The sequence below is a fragment of the Periplaneta americana genome, chromosome 6, assembly GCF_040183065.1.
Source record: "Periplaneta americana isolate PAMFEO1 chromosome 6, P.americana_PAMFEO1_priV1, whole genome shotgun sequence".
Taxonomy (NCBI): Eukaryota; Metazoa; Arthropoda; class Insecta; order Blattodea; family Blattidae; genus Periplaneta; species Periplaneta americana.
The window spans coordinates 140,801,267-140,816,622 of NC_091122.1; the positions used below are offsets into that span (position 1 = coordinate 140,801,267).

A 15,356-nucleotide genomic window follows, 5' to 3' on the forward strand; every position below is an offset into this window, starting at 1 on the left:
ATAACTTCATCTCCTTCATGGTTTTGACTCGAGATAGACAGTCACTAACTGAAGCAGAAGGCCTGAACAAGCTCTCTGGCCCTGCCCCACACTATCTACCTCCCTCGACAATATTTATTCGGAATTTGTTTGTAGTCCTTAGCTTCTCATATCCTTCCTCCAACACAGGCGACGCTCATCTTGGGAGTTAATAGTAGAAGTATTCCACTCTTTTCATGGTCAGTCTATCGATAGCAGGTGAAGCTGACTCAGAAGAAAATCAAAAGGAGTAACCCACTCTTCCTGTGATGATCAGTCTATCACAGATGAAGCCTTGGCTTGAGAGTTGAGATTAGAACTCTTTAACCTTTCATCTCATCTCTCGAGTTATCCTGTCCACTTTCACACTGAACCCCTAAGGTAAACTTTCTATAAACATTTTAATTCCAATGTGACCCTCCCATTTTCCCTACTACGTCAACCAGTGAAAAATAACGAAATTAATTCAATAAATCCACGTCCTATCAATGAGATTCCTGTTTTCTTTCACAGTCTCATAGCCCTGAAGCTTCAGCTTCTTTCTCTATGATCTTGCTTCTCTTCTCTCCACCTTGATGCTAGAGGGATGCAAGAGCAGGCTTATGACAAAGTGAAATCCCCTTTTAGAAAGAAAGCTATAGACACTCATGGTATAGAATCATTTCTGGTATAAGTGAATTAAACATAATTAAATTTTAAGCATTAATTAAATTACATTCTACTGATGTTCCTCTGTCGCTGTAGCATGTCGATGGCTAAGAAGTGATACCTCGTATCTTCAGAAATGGTCATTAGTTTAACTATGTTACTATTTAGATTAACTACTTTATTATTAACGTTCATAAAATTGAACAGTTAATATTTCGTCCTCCAGTAGAAGATCTTGACAATCAGAAACATATATATAAAAAAATTTCTTTATTTTGAGGAAAATTAATTTTTAAACCAATTTTTTCATTCATTTGCAAATTTATGGATACGAGGTATCACTTCTTAGTCATCAATGTGAAGCTAGCACCAGGCTAAGTTCGATTTGGGTCATTCCCCATCAAAGTATCCTGTATGCAAAAAAAAAAAAATAATAATAAATAAATAAATAAATAAAATATTTCAAAGTAATTGTAATAATCATATTTCTAGAGTAGATGAACCTTTATACCAGATAAACAGTTAATTCCATGAAAATATTAAATTATGACTTCAGCATTAATAGTATTGCTGACAATAGGGAAAATACACCTCATATGTTGCCTGCTCTGATCATCTTTGCCTGTCTTTGCATGAGAAACTTGCTGTATAGATGTTCTGCAATCTATTCTGAAACGTTGGAGCAAATCAGGTGAGTTTTTCAAGTACATAGGACTAAATTGACTATGCTTCTGTCTGTGCTTGCTTTTACATGAATGTTTGTAACAATGTTTGAAATTTGTAGGCTATGTGTTTATTTTTTTAATTAATTTCAATAGCAGTGGTATTTGTTTTGTAAATAAAAATATCTATATCACATTGCTGCTGATAAAAATATGTAATCTTAACATGTCTTCAAGTGTCACACACGCAACATTTTCAAATTAGAATTTACACGGGATGTCAATGTTCCTCAGCAACTTCTATTATATCATCTTAAAAATATACATTTTATTTATATCGCCAACAAGTTATAATCATATTCATAATCCAAGAAAATAGGATTGTAATACATTCTTCATTTGTATGAGAAGGAGATGTGTCACTTCGTCACAAACGCAACAAAAATTGACATTTTATTTTTGTTAAGTGTATTCTTCTTAACAAACTCAAAATTTCATAATTGAATTAAGTAATTGATGGTTCATATAATATATGAAAATAAACATGTTAGCTCTTAAAACATTTAATCTATAGTGTCTTTTGTGAATGAATCTGCTGTCAGAATGTCACACACGCAACCGTGGAATGACCCATTTCTGACAAGAGCAATGAGTATTTTTATTAGACTGAGGGTTGTTCCTTGTCACATATTTATTCCATGTTGTAAGGAGTGTCCTTTTACTATGATAAACAAACGACTATGAAGTCTGTTCTTTCAAATTCTTGGCAGAGGACAAGAAGGTGAAGTCCAGTCCTTCAATAAACAAAATAAGGAAAATGATGGTGAAAATTATTACTATACTATTACTATCATAATTATCAATGTCATGATCTATTATTCCGAATAATATTACTTTAGGAGTATTCTTACTGCTCTTGCGTCTCTTGACTCTTGTCTCATCAGAGTAATCCCAGTCACTGTCATCTGTGCCCCATTCTTCTGGGTCCTTATAAAGTTTCTGCTGTTTACGTTTCACACTGATTTTCTTTTTCTTAATTGATACTTGCATGGCTTCACTTCTCTCTGTGAATAAAAAAGTTATTTTACAGCTATTATACCTCCACCAGGCAAAATAAAATGTGTTTAATAAAAAACTCTAATAACCAGTTATGATTTGCATGGCATTAAAGTATCATCTTGTAGTTGTATGACATTGTGTTCAAATTCTGCTTAAGAAATCAACACTTTCTGTAATCTGTGCATGTGTTATATTGTGCTGCTTCAGGTGGAGATTCAGTAACATGATAGTCCCCCTGTATTTGCAGAGATGAGAAAATATGTGGAAAAGAGGGGCTCAAGTTAAAATACAGAAGGATTATGCAACATTTTCATAAAAATCAATTATTAATTTAACTACCATGACTTATGACCATGTCAAGAATCTCTCATCCTCTAAATTGCACACATCAACATTTTGTTGACAATATTCACGACAAAACATTGAAAGAAAATTTTCTGAATACGGAAAAAAAAAAAAAAAGTTTCTTGGAATTTTAACGAAAGTCACTTCAGAAATGAGAAAAACAACTTATTCCGAAATGAACGTTTTCTATGAAACAGACTAGTAATTTTCACTCTGTAACATAAGAAAATGTAATTATTACGCTTTTTATATAAAAAATAACTATTTTTGTCATTTCAAATTAGAGCTACTTTTCCTATGTGTAAAGTTACTTGTACAACACTGTATTTAAGTTTTAATAAAATATTACAAAGATTCTGTTGAAGAACGAAGATATTATGCAATGGTAAGAATACTAACTTGCACTTAAAAATTGCCTTTATTTATCAATAACTTAGTTTGTTTCTGAATTATTTGTTTTACCTTTTTTCTCCAATTCTTCTAGTTCACTTTCTGATGGCAAATATTCACTTCCCTCACTGTCATCAAGAGCTGTCGTTTCTGACATAAGTTTTCCTGGCTTCTTTTTCTTATCACTATTAAAAAATATCATTAAGGATTACTAATATTCTATCGATAGTGACAAAATGTCAAACAACATATGAGTAGCATTCTGAGTACGATAAAACAATACAAAATATTATCTGACACTTCTTAAGAAATCGTTGTAATAAATATAATCATTTAGTATTAAATACGAGCATTTCAAGGAGCAAATGGATAAAAGTTTACAAAAATCATTCATTGCAGTGGCAGTGAGTGACTAGAAAGTAAAAATGGAAATATCCACTCATTTCTAGTAACAAAAACAACGAATATAAATTATAACTTTGTAAATTGTATATAAACATAATTTCAGGCTATTTTATTAGTAGGTAATGGATAAAACCTCAACCAGATGACTTGTTCCAATCTGAGCCTGCTAGTTTCATGGTCAAACATGCTAACCGTTACTCCACAGTGGTGGACTTCATGTATCTTACTATTGTCTTTCATCTCATAAAATTTGCTTGAATAAATAATAATAATTTTAAAATAACAATGCCTAATTGGCAATAACATCGAAATATTGAACTTTTAAAACGAATTTTCCTTTAAAAAAAAAAAAAAAACATTTTCATGAGATTCCACTTATAACTAGTATAAAAATCTTAAATACCAAGCAAGAGTAACATAGTTAGGAATTACATATCAACAATAAAGATATGTGTAATCCACTTCAGGTGATAATGATGAATAATTATAGGATTTCCTGTATATCTGTGACCTTGGCTCAAGAAGGAGGTAGATAGTCTTACGATCAAACTGACCTCCAGTAGGCCTACTCACTAATGGTAGGTTGAAAGATCCCACAGTGTCATTCTGGTAGACAGTACTTTTTTAATGTTAATATTTTTGTTATACCATATTTTTAATTTGATAACATACAGAAACCCTTAAATAATAGAAAATTGTGAAATAATGAAGCAGTTTTATGAGAGTATGTTGATGAATTTTAAATTTAAATTATGGTTTATTTAACGACACTCGCAACTGCAGAGGATATTGAGCGTCGCCAGTGTGCCGGAATTTTGTTCCGCAGGAATTCTTTTACATGCCAATAAATCTACTCACATGAGCCTGTCGAATTTAAACACACTTAAATGCCACTGACCTCGGCCAGGATCGAACCCGCAACCTCGAACATAGATGTTGATGAATATGTAAGGTCAGTAATAGTAATTTATACTACAACTGTTTCATTATGGATGAACACCACTGTTTAAGGTTTTTTTTTCAGCAAATAATATTAATTTTGTAAATGTTCATAAATTACATAATGGATTATTGCGTTGAAAAAGAACATGAAAACATGTGAAACACATACCACCAGTCATAGCTAGAATCTGTCCCAAGTTTTTCCTTTTTATGTCGTTTTTTAGGCATTAAAATGCTTTTCTTGAAAGGAGAGTGTTTTTTTGTTTCCTTTTCCTTTCTATTTCCACCATCGTCTTCGAATACTTTATTTTCATATTCTACATTTTTTTTAGAAAGCTTTTTCTTAACAGTAGTCCTTTGTTTTTTCTGAAGTTCTGCTTGGTTTTGTAGGTACTTCTCAAATTCTGTGAGACTTTTCTCTGGATTACTGCAACACAAAAAAATGAAAAAGATAACACATGGACGAAGTAATACAAAACAATATCCCATAAACAAATGTGCAATAGAATATCTTAGTTAAGAAAAAAAATATATAAAATGTACTAATGTACATGAAACACCACGAACAGTTTTATGCAAATACATCAATGCACACTAACTTATTTTCAAGAAAAATAAAGAAATTAATGTACAGCTGTTCACTGACATCGTTTTACAAAATGTTCAAATTGTATGTTTATTTAGATACCTATTTGTAGATGTTAGCTTGTTCCCAAGAACATTTCCAAATGGTGTCATCTGTCCCAGTCTTATCTTACGTTCCCTTTCACTCTCTTGCTGTTGATTTATTTTCAATGAAGTTACTGCAGGGTGCAGGACATCCTGGAAATATATTTGTACAATTTTAAAATTCGTATTGGAGATAGTATGCTGTTCCAAATACGATATACAGTAACTCTTGATTTGCAATTGAGCATTGTTAAGTAACATGTTCTACACAATTAACTGTGAAAAAGATCACTACAGCAGACAAGGTAATAGCATTAAACACAGAATGTCATTAAAGTAACATACTATGCCTTCTTCTCCTCTGAAGGAACTGTACTGCTGTTGCAGAACTTCAGCTTGGGAGTTCAATTCTGCTAATTTCTTATGCTTTGTATCAATCTCTTTCTTCAATGTTATTATCTGCTTCTGATTTGTGCTGCCTGTTATGTTCAGTGCCTTTAACAGCATTTCCGCCTTTTTCAACTGTTGTTTACATAGTCTAGAAAGACAAATTTATGTGCAAAATGACATAATAAATATGCATATTTTTAACAGGATGATTAAGGCTAATCTCGTTAAAACTTTCTTAAAATAATATTTGTTTTCCAGAAAGAAGTGTAATATCAAAGTAGCGTCACTTTCTGACTTCCTTGCACTCCTTTACATACTTTGAATTGCATAACACACAGAGAGGGATTAAAAAAAACAACACAACACAACACACACATATACGCAGATAATCTTCAAACTCATGACTGGACCGAAAATTTGAAAATGAGTTACTGTACTGAATGCTGCATCTGCTGTATGAGGTGTAGCCTTAAGCAATAAATTCATTTGTGAAACATTTATTAAAAAATCATCGTGAATAATGTGTCATAAGAATGGTTTAGTAAATTCCTCTTAAAAATATTTCAGTAATGAAACACAGCTTTATGCAATGTTAGCAGTTAAAATAAACGTTTCTGAGATCTAGAAAATCAGAATAAAATGCTAGAAATTCTTATACACGTTGCAAGGCAAGCTCTCAGTGAAGCACGAGATTACCATTCACAAGATTATGGGACCTTATCTTTTTGAAAATGATTATGCATATGATGTTCAGGATAAAGCCATTACACAGTCAATCATTCAGTCTATAATTCATAAAGTTTCTGATTACACTGTAAATTATAGTTTGTGGCCTATGAGGTTCACTGATTTTGATTCTTATTATTTTAAGTGTTGGGAAAATTTAAGGACAAAGTAATTAATTAAATTAAATTAAAATATCATGGGAGAATAATCACTTCATGTAACTTGTGTAAATAACATAAACGCACAATTAACTGCAACAATGAGCTACAATTTACCAAATGACAACTCACTGTTATAGCAGAGTGGTTGTTCAACATGCTCTGGAAAGAGACAATCCCTATGTTATATCAAGTATAATGCTGTTTTCCAGTGGTGAGATGGTGACTTAATTAATTTACTTGCTAGCAATAAAGCTTGCCGCACTTTTTTGTCTTCTTTGTTTTTCTGAATATTAATTCCCATTTCATCTTTAAAATGAGTTATAGCAGAAGCCTGTAGCATGTCTGGTTACAGGATTTCGAATTTTCGAGTTGACTCAAAATTTCGCATTTTTTGCATTTTTAAAAAATAATAAATGAAATAAATCTGAAGTTTTAATTTTTCATGTCCTACGTAGATACAACTCAAAAATAAAAAATCAGTAAAATCTGAGACATCAAAGTCCAAAAATATTTTTTTAATTTGTTGATTTAACATGGAATGACACACAATATGTCACTGTTGATAGTGATTCGTCCATTGGATGGGAACATAAAGACTGGCAGCCTCCTTGGTACTATTTAACAGAAGGCTATGTGCTGACACTGGGTTTCCCCTTCTCCCTTAATCTTCATCATCATCCTCACCCATTCTTTACACTACACTTACACAGCACACATACACTCACTCTAGTACAAGACATAACTCTCCACAGATACACATCGTTCATAGCATGGCCTGCCAAAGTGGTGTGCAACTTGAAAAATTGGTCATGGTCCTGCCATCTATTTGCAATATGGAAAACGAATCACGCAAGTGAAATGAGTATTGAACACATGCACGCACACACATACATACCAAGAGAACTCAGTTGAAAACTTTATGCTCCATAGCAATTGGGATTTCTTTGAAATAATCGAACATAAAAACATGGATGTATGCCTCAGTAGAGCAGAATAATACTTAATTTATTTTTGTATTATTTATTTAATTCTTCAATGATTACAATTCACGTATCAGTAACTTACAGGATTTCATCTGCAACATTATTTATCTTTTGCTCCAAGTGCTGACGATCAAGCTGTTCCAAAGCTTGATCAACTTGTTCAATTATACCCCTTTCCAAAGTCTCTTGATTGTAGACAGACAAACCAAGACTCTGTAGTTCTGCATTTTGATCAGATAACTGCTCTTCCTTAATTTGGCTTCTGTTCACCTACAAGTAGGAAAAATAAATGACTTAACTCATTATTCAATAATACAATAAAATACAAAAGAATAAATTAACATATTTTTTTAGGCTGCAAAAGGGTATCTGTCGGATACAGGGGGGAGAGCCATTAATCCTTCCCATTGAAGGCTTTAAGGAACCAACCTGGACAAATACCCAATGTCCCATCCCTATCTTCCCGTGGTGCAGCTGTTAGTAAGCATAATTTTACGAGCTGAACTAAAGGGTGGGGCTACTCATCCATTAGCACTGGTCAGCTTGATGAGTTAATGACTGAATTTGGTAATTTTCCTCTATCCAATACCTAATTCCCTCTTTACCCTTTCCTATCCAGTCCTCTGACTGAACTCTTACTTTCTTCGACCCCAACGGCATTAGAGCATTTGAGGCCTAGGGGTTCATTTCCCTTTCCTTCCTCCCCTTTCTACTTTTCTGTTCCTAGTGCTGACCTGCTATGGCACTAAAATCGTCCTCCAGTGGCTTAAGGAGGGAAAGCTGGTGATCAACAAGATCTCCCAGCTAGGTCCAATGGACCCGTCGACCAACAGCAGGTGTGGTCCTCCAGACATTCTGGGGGTTGTGTGTGAATGAAGTAGCCACCAAAACGTTAAAATATGGTGTTCACTTAAATCGGCTACAACTTGCCATTTAACTCCAATATGAAATGAGTACCATTAAGGTAAAATTATCTGGAGGTAAAATAGTCCCCCAATCGGATCTCTGGGCAGGGACTACTTTAATGGTACAGAATCAACTAAACATCTTACAATGGAATGCTGGCGGAATAACAAATCTGTGCTTCAGTGGCTAGTCATGATAATATCTTTGAAAAATATTGGAGTGCAAGAGGTCAAATGACTTTATTGTCAAATGCCTGGCATTAGAAAACAGCAACAACAACAACATATTTTTTTAACATGTTGTATTTAATTTATTCAAACGCATGAGACTTGACAGTGTCATTGCCCATGAAGTACAGATAAATCAACAGAAACACAAAATCAATTATAGAGTGAAAATTTGTGTTCTTGCATCCAGAAAATTAAAAAAATAAATACAAACAACTACAACTAAAAAGTACATTAAATATAATGCACTGCTACATAAACACTACAGTAGGTAAAACAAAATTTTACAATGCTTGTTACTTAAAGCACAGAATTACCACACGTTTCAAGGAAGTGATTAAAATAGAATTTAGCCATATCACATTCTGCTTTACTGCATGTAGATATTTACTTAAGTTTTATAGTACTTTCATTTACCCGAAATATAGTCGAGTCCTCTATATGTGAAACTTCAACTTCATACATTTTCTCTTCAGCTTCAATTGATGTATTACCGGCTGACACTATGGATTCCAGATCATTAGTATTCTGTGTGATATTTTCTATCAACTCTAAATGCATAGCTTTTTCACTACCTTCTTCCCATTTTATACCATCTTGCTCCTCCATTTTAAATTTTGGGTTTTTTCAGTTCAAGAACTATGTTCCTCTTTGATTATCTCATTTTAATCTGAAACATAAATTCAAATTAAGTTATCCAAACATTCTTTCTTATAATTTAAACAGACAAAAAACATTACACTCAAAATTTCATCTCTTTCTCCACTTCTCTCCTTTCCAAACTTCCTGACATTAATATTCCTTGTCAAAACAAGACACCAATCTAGAATAGTTGACCACATCTCCTGTATATTACATCAAACAGATTTATATATTCTTACATGAATCTGTACTCAAAAACTCTCACTATACAATACAAATTTATAAATCTGTCACACTGGCTGGTGTGCATAAAGGACATCATGTAAAAATATTTTACAAAATTTAAGCATTTTCACCTTACCTTGTGAATAAATCCTTTCTCTAATGACATTTTATATTAAAAACCAAGATACATTTAGTACTAATCAAGACATTCTTAATTTTATTATTAATTATATCTACAATCCTTTCGAGGTTTTCCAATAACAATTCGTATTCAACTTCCCATCGTAAATCACTTACATGTAGGCTAAACAAAAATTAAATATACACTTAAAAGACTGTTTCTATTTAGGGGCTATATTTCAAAGCGCACTGCTACAGAATCGTTCTGAGGAATCAGTCTGCCAGTGATAAGCGAATAGCAACACGTGCATATGTTTACATCAGGATCAACTTAAGGCAATCAATAATATAGTTTTCAGAGTTTTGTGTACTGTTTCCCAGGAATTTCTGCACCTGTGGAGAGAGCATGTTCTTTGATGAAAATCATCTGAACACCTGAGGGGCTTATTTCATAAACGTGACAATTGTAAATAGGCCTATATCATTCTGACAAATAACAAATGACGACTCTATAAATTGTCATAAAACATTCCTCCTGTCAGGAAAAATAGTGACAATTTGTCAGATTCGTGTTTCATAAACGTTTTACCATGACAGACAAACTTTTACAATTTGTCGTGACTTTTCTGACACATTTCATTTTATGAAACAGAAAAGTGTCAATTCATTTGTCATTAAATTCTGACACCTCATGTCCTTATGTCATAGGAAGTTGACAATTTATTGTGTAGTAGTTGGGCTATATTGTAATTGAGGCTATTGAATATTGGTGTAGATTTTAGGGAAAATACTTTAAGTCATGCGTGTGAAACCACGCAGGACAAAGGTTAGTGTATAGGGAGAACCACGCAGGACAAAGGTTTTTAAAGAAAGGATAAATCTAAATTACATTTTCAGTGAGTTTGTATTCATGGAAAAATTTCGTATTAGTAAAATATCAACTGAAAATATAATGAGCAAAATAGGAGATTTGCTGCACAAAACAAAAAGAAATAAAACACGTTATCCAAAATAATTATTGTGTGTTCTTACATTGGATGTTGGAAACAGAATTCACTTTCACTTAACTGCTGATGCGAATTAACGGGGGGCGGGTGATTTCCTCCCCCCCCCCTGTTAGAAAGTTATCCCCCTCTCATAAATTCATATTAACATCCCTGCCAGGAATAACTTCTATCCTCCCCTCACAAAATTTAATTTTTTTATATAGCCTAAGTACATGGTACCTACTTTATGAAGTATTATACTATAGGTTACAGTACAAAGTAAGCAAAGAAAACAATATTGATGTATTATCAACACCGGCAAGCTGACAACAATCAATAACTTAGGAATTACACATCTTATCTCAAGCCTGCTCATGAATATTATAATAATAATAATAATAATAATAATAATAATAATAATAATAATAATAATAATAATAATAATAAATAATAATAATAATAATTATTATTATTATTATTATTATTATTATTATTATTAATATTATTATTATTATAGTCAAGATGTTAGACAAGCAACTCAGTGCAACTAAGCGTTGAGCCGTATCGAATGAGGATAATAATAATTTTATGTATAGTATTCTCTATCTAGGATTCTATCCCCCTCTCATCAGAAATCTTAATTCCCACTCTGGATGCATATAGCTTAACGAAATCATTCTACAGCTCTTCAGGAGAGTAGCCAATTTGCCAAGATTTGATGAATTATCTATGGGATCTTGAAAAAAAAAAAAAAAAAGGATGCTTTCTTTGAAAATGAGGCTGCATTTGTTGACAGAAATGTCATTAAAGGGTTAAACAAGGTCCGTCTATGTTTATCTTTGAAACAAAATAACTAAAAGTTATTTGTACACATTATTTAATAAGTTTTAACGTTTTCGATCCTACAGAGTCATCATCAGAAATGTCGTTGCTTTCTTAGTCAAATTTAGAATTAATTGTAATTTCTTCGCTGTTCATAATTGAACTTCTAACAGTGGTACCTAATTTTAACAAATTCAGTAATAGCGTGCATTATAGATCATCCGATCAACTCCTCTCATATAGATAATTTTTATAAAAGTATGAAGTAAATAAGAAGAAATAATTTGCTATCGAGCATACTTTATCCGTCATTGCTCTAGTCATTGTTATGTTTAATGAAACGCTGTTGACAATTCACAAATGAACTTTCTACCCGTGCTCAAGCAGGTACGCTACACATTAAATGAGAAAGATCTCTTCTAACGAAACAGAGTTAGGAAATGATCCCAGGATGGAGGCAGCATTCCCTCGCTGAACCGCTATTCCAATGTGTTGACGAAGGAAATTGATACATCTAGGATTGCCGGTACGGGACAGTAGGCGTGTACCAATTTGGGTGAGTAGATCTTTAGCGTCTCTACACCACAGACCAAAGGTCTCAACTGCAAAAGCGACGAAGATGTAATTTGATGTTAAATGTTCATATTTGCGTCGTTTAGCATGATAAGCGGATTCAGCAGCAGATCCGGCACAATTGACAGAAGATTTTAAATGGGAAAGGGCTAATGTATCTACACATGTAAAATCCCAGATGAGTGATTTACCTTTGGACCAAGGAATTAATGTCAAGCCGTCAGGTCGTTTACCATCCGACCGGCTAATACCAGATGGTTCAAGAAGAGTTGGAATGTCAGAGGAGGTTAAAGATCTACTAATGATGTTATTAATAGCAGAATGCCTAGGAATGCGACCTTTACTTCTGGCACAGCTTAAGGCATGATGTCCAAAGGAATCCACAGTCTCTCCGCATATACATTGGTGTACATGGCAAATTTTGCAGCCCAGACGCAATGCAGTAGCGATTTGGAAACATTTACCGTCCATCAAGGTACCAACATAGGAGGAAGGCAGAGCATGGAGCCAAGATCCAGATTCCTTCTCTTGGAGAGCTTTAATACGAGCGATGTCCTTGTCAGATGTGAAAGAGGATATAAGAGAATCAAGTATTTGACCTGCAATAATCTCATCCCAGGCTTTTTGAATGGCTGGATTCTGGGGAGGAGCAAAGTTATTCGTTTTTTCGTACCACTTATTTAAAGCTTCAGGAACATAGCAAATGTCGACAGCATCACTGTAAATAGGGAAAATAAATTTGATGAAGTCAATAACGCCAAAGACTGAAGATAAAAAAGCTGGTATACAAATATCAGTAAGTGTACGAATACCGAGGCCTCCTAATTTAATTGGGAGAGAAGCCTGTACCCAACTGTCGTTGTCAAAAGAAGTATTTAAAATAGATTGTAAAGACTGCTTTAATAAATCATCTGCCTGCTGGAGAAAAGTAGGAAAAAGAAATAAGGGCGTAGTTCTTAAAAAATAAGTGAATTTAGGGATTAATAGGCAATTTTTGACAATGAAATAAGAGACTTGGGGGTGAAAATGTTCAAGACGACCAACAGATTTTTCAGGAGCTCCAATTTTTGAGTAGCTATTTCATCAACAGAATCTAAAAAGATGGGAGAACCCAGGACGGACAGATTTGACTTTGTGACAGTTTTAATGCCAGGGGCAATATTCTGGAAAGAAGATAAAATATTTGGGTTAATAGCAGAACAAAAATAAATTTCACATTTATTAGGATTAATCTCAAGACCAAGTTCGGACCCAAGATGAATGATTTTCTGTAGATCACAAAGAACATCATGGGAATCTCCAGCTAAAGTCCCATCATCCAAATAAAAGAGATTTAAGTCACTAGTTAATTTTTGGATGAGGGAGTGGACTGTAAGACTGAAGAGTAAAGGCCCTAAAGGGTCTCCCTGCTGACAGCCTGTTTGTGATAAAATAATTTTGGAATTAAAAAATAGATTGGACGAATATCTATAAGACTGCCAAACAAAAGGGTAAAAGCTCGGGAATTTTTCTAAAAAAGAGTTTAACATGATATCACGTTCAATGCTGTTAAATGCGTTCTTAAAATCTATCTTCAATAGAATTTTATCTGAGTTATCATAAGTATGTAAGAAGGATCGTACAGAGTGTATAACAGATTCACAACCTTTAGGAGAACCAAATCCTAGTTGATGAGGTCGAAAAATATGACCACTTTCAATCTTAATAGCGTGACAAATAATTTTAGAAACAAGGCGCCTGAAAGTATTACCTATTGCGATTGGGCGTATGCCACCGCCAGGTTTATTAACTGCAAGCAAAGAGGCACCAAAGAAATTTGTACGTACATTATCATTTAATTTACCTTGAGACAAAAAATTGCAGAGATTAGTTATGGATGAAAGGAGCTTTTTACCAGAGTCACCAGCTGAAATGGACACTAAATCAACTAGATGCTGAGGTCGCAGACCATCAATACCAGAAGCAGATCCTTGAGGGAAACTTTTAATGGCGTGTAGGACATCAGATTCAGAAAAAGATGGATGATTAGCAGTAATAACAGGAGCATCAGGAAAAGTAGATGGTCGAGAAGGAGGCGGGTGTTTTGATAATAATTCTTCGTAAGTAAGTTGATTGTATTCAGCTATCCCCATATCGGGAAATTGTATTATTTGTCAAATCAGATAAGAATTGTCAGAAAACAAATGCTACAATATATATTCTGACATATTTGTAGAATTGTAATAATTGTAGGTAGGACTTGTCAGCTTTATGAAACAGGGCCCAGAAAGAAACTCAAAAATAAATAACATCAAAGCAATGCTTAAAGCCCTGATAACATATAGGCCTATATGTAATCCGGGCTTAAAGTCAACTTGCAGTGTTTTCATGCGTGGATTGCTATGACTTCAATAAAGAAAACACTTCTTTTCTAAAACAAGTACATTCTTCCCGGAAGAATGAGAATGACTAATAGCAGGTACTCTTCTTCACTGTAAATCATATAACTTCCTTTCCTTCTTACTTCAAAATTCCAACCTTGTGCACACAAAATAAATTATTGGCACTGAAAAGTGCCCTTTCGTAAGCATGATGATGCGCATTCGACAAACACAGAGACAGACAAATCTGCTCTTTTTAGTATTTTGAGGTATAATTGTCAGTGAGGAATCCGTATACTGAAATTTTTCCGTGTATTTATTTAATCATACTAATTTGTAACTTAACACTGATTTAATCACTCACACACAGCACAGCACGAGTTATCTTCAATAAATGATGTATGGAAGCATTAGATGTTACTCGTGATCACAGCGTATTTAATACAGTATAAAAATGTCTTCAACCATTCGAAATCCAGTTACTACTTACCAAAAAATATTTATTGCACAATCAACAAAATATCTAGAACTAGAGGACACCCAATTTGTCTCGACTTCCATTCATAGTCTGATATAGGTATAATCACGCAACTCCCAACACCAATATTCGACAGCTCACAGCTGATGCGACAGTAGCGCCCAAGCGGCTACCAAGGTGAAGCAATAGGATTAGGAGGTCCTGTCAGGATCAGGACCTGTCAGGATTGCTACACTCGAAAGGGCATTAGAAATTAGATTTTCAGTATCACTCTTTCCCATAGTCATTGATTGATTTAGTTCTTTTTGGGCACACTGTGATATGGTATAATCCGCAACTCTGCATAGAAAGCACACACATTCCTTGTCCGGGTAAGCACGTGCTTATGAAAGGCGTGAGTTGTTAACACATATGAAATTATTTTAAAACTTTCCGATTATTATTTTTAGTAAGTTATTTTACGACGCTTTTTCAATATCTTAAAGTATTTAGCATCTGAATGAGATGAAGGTGATAATGCTGGTGAAATGAGTTCAGGGTCCAGAACCAACAGTTACCCAGCATTTGTTCATATTTGGTTGAGAAAAAACCTCGACCAGGTAACTTGCCCCGACCGGGA

The 15,356-nt window shown here is 33.8% G+C and overlaps 1 protein-coding gene across 2 annotated transcripts in view; it reads right to left on the reverse strand.

Annotated features, from left to right (window-relative positions):
• The window catches only part of LOC138701823 (DNA excision repair protein ERCC-6-like), a 43,806-nt gene extending 28,917 nt beyond the window's left edge, over positions 1-14,889 (reverse strand). The window contains exons 1-8 of one of the 2 annotated variants that reach the window (XM_069829101.1): positions 14,750-14,889; positions 8,949-9,201; positions 7,481-7,668; positions 5,484-5,676; positions 5,158-5,291; positions 4,639-4,896; positions 3,195-3,307; positions 2,240-2,392 (exon numbers count right to left, since the gene is read on the reverse strand). In XM_069829101.1, the coding sequence (XP_069685202.1) occupies positions 2,240-2,392; positions 3,195-3,307; positions 4,639-4,896; positions 5,158-5,291; positions 5,484-5,676; positions 7,481-7,668; positions 8,949-9,140 (1,231 nt within the window). In that variant the 5' untranslated portion in view covers positions 9,141-9,201; positions 14,750-14,889. Of the gene's footprint in view, positions 1-2,239; positions 2,393-3,194; positions 3,308-4,638; positions 4,897-5,157; positions 5,292-5,483; positions 5,677-7,480; positions 7,669-8,948; positions 9,202-14,402; positions 14,424-14,749 lie in introns of those variants that run through there. The other variant, XM_069829102.1, reaches the window with a different exon arrangement.
• Between the last annotated feature and the right edge of the window lie 467 nt (positions 14,890-15,356).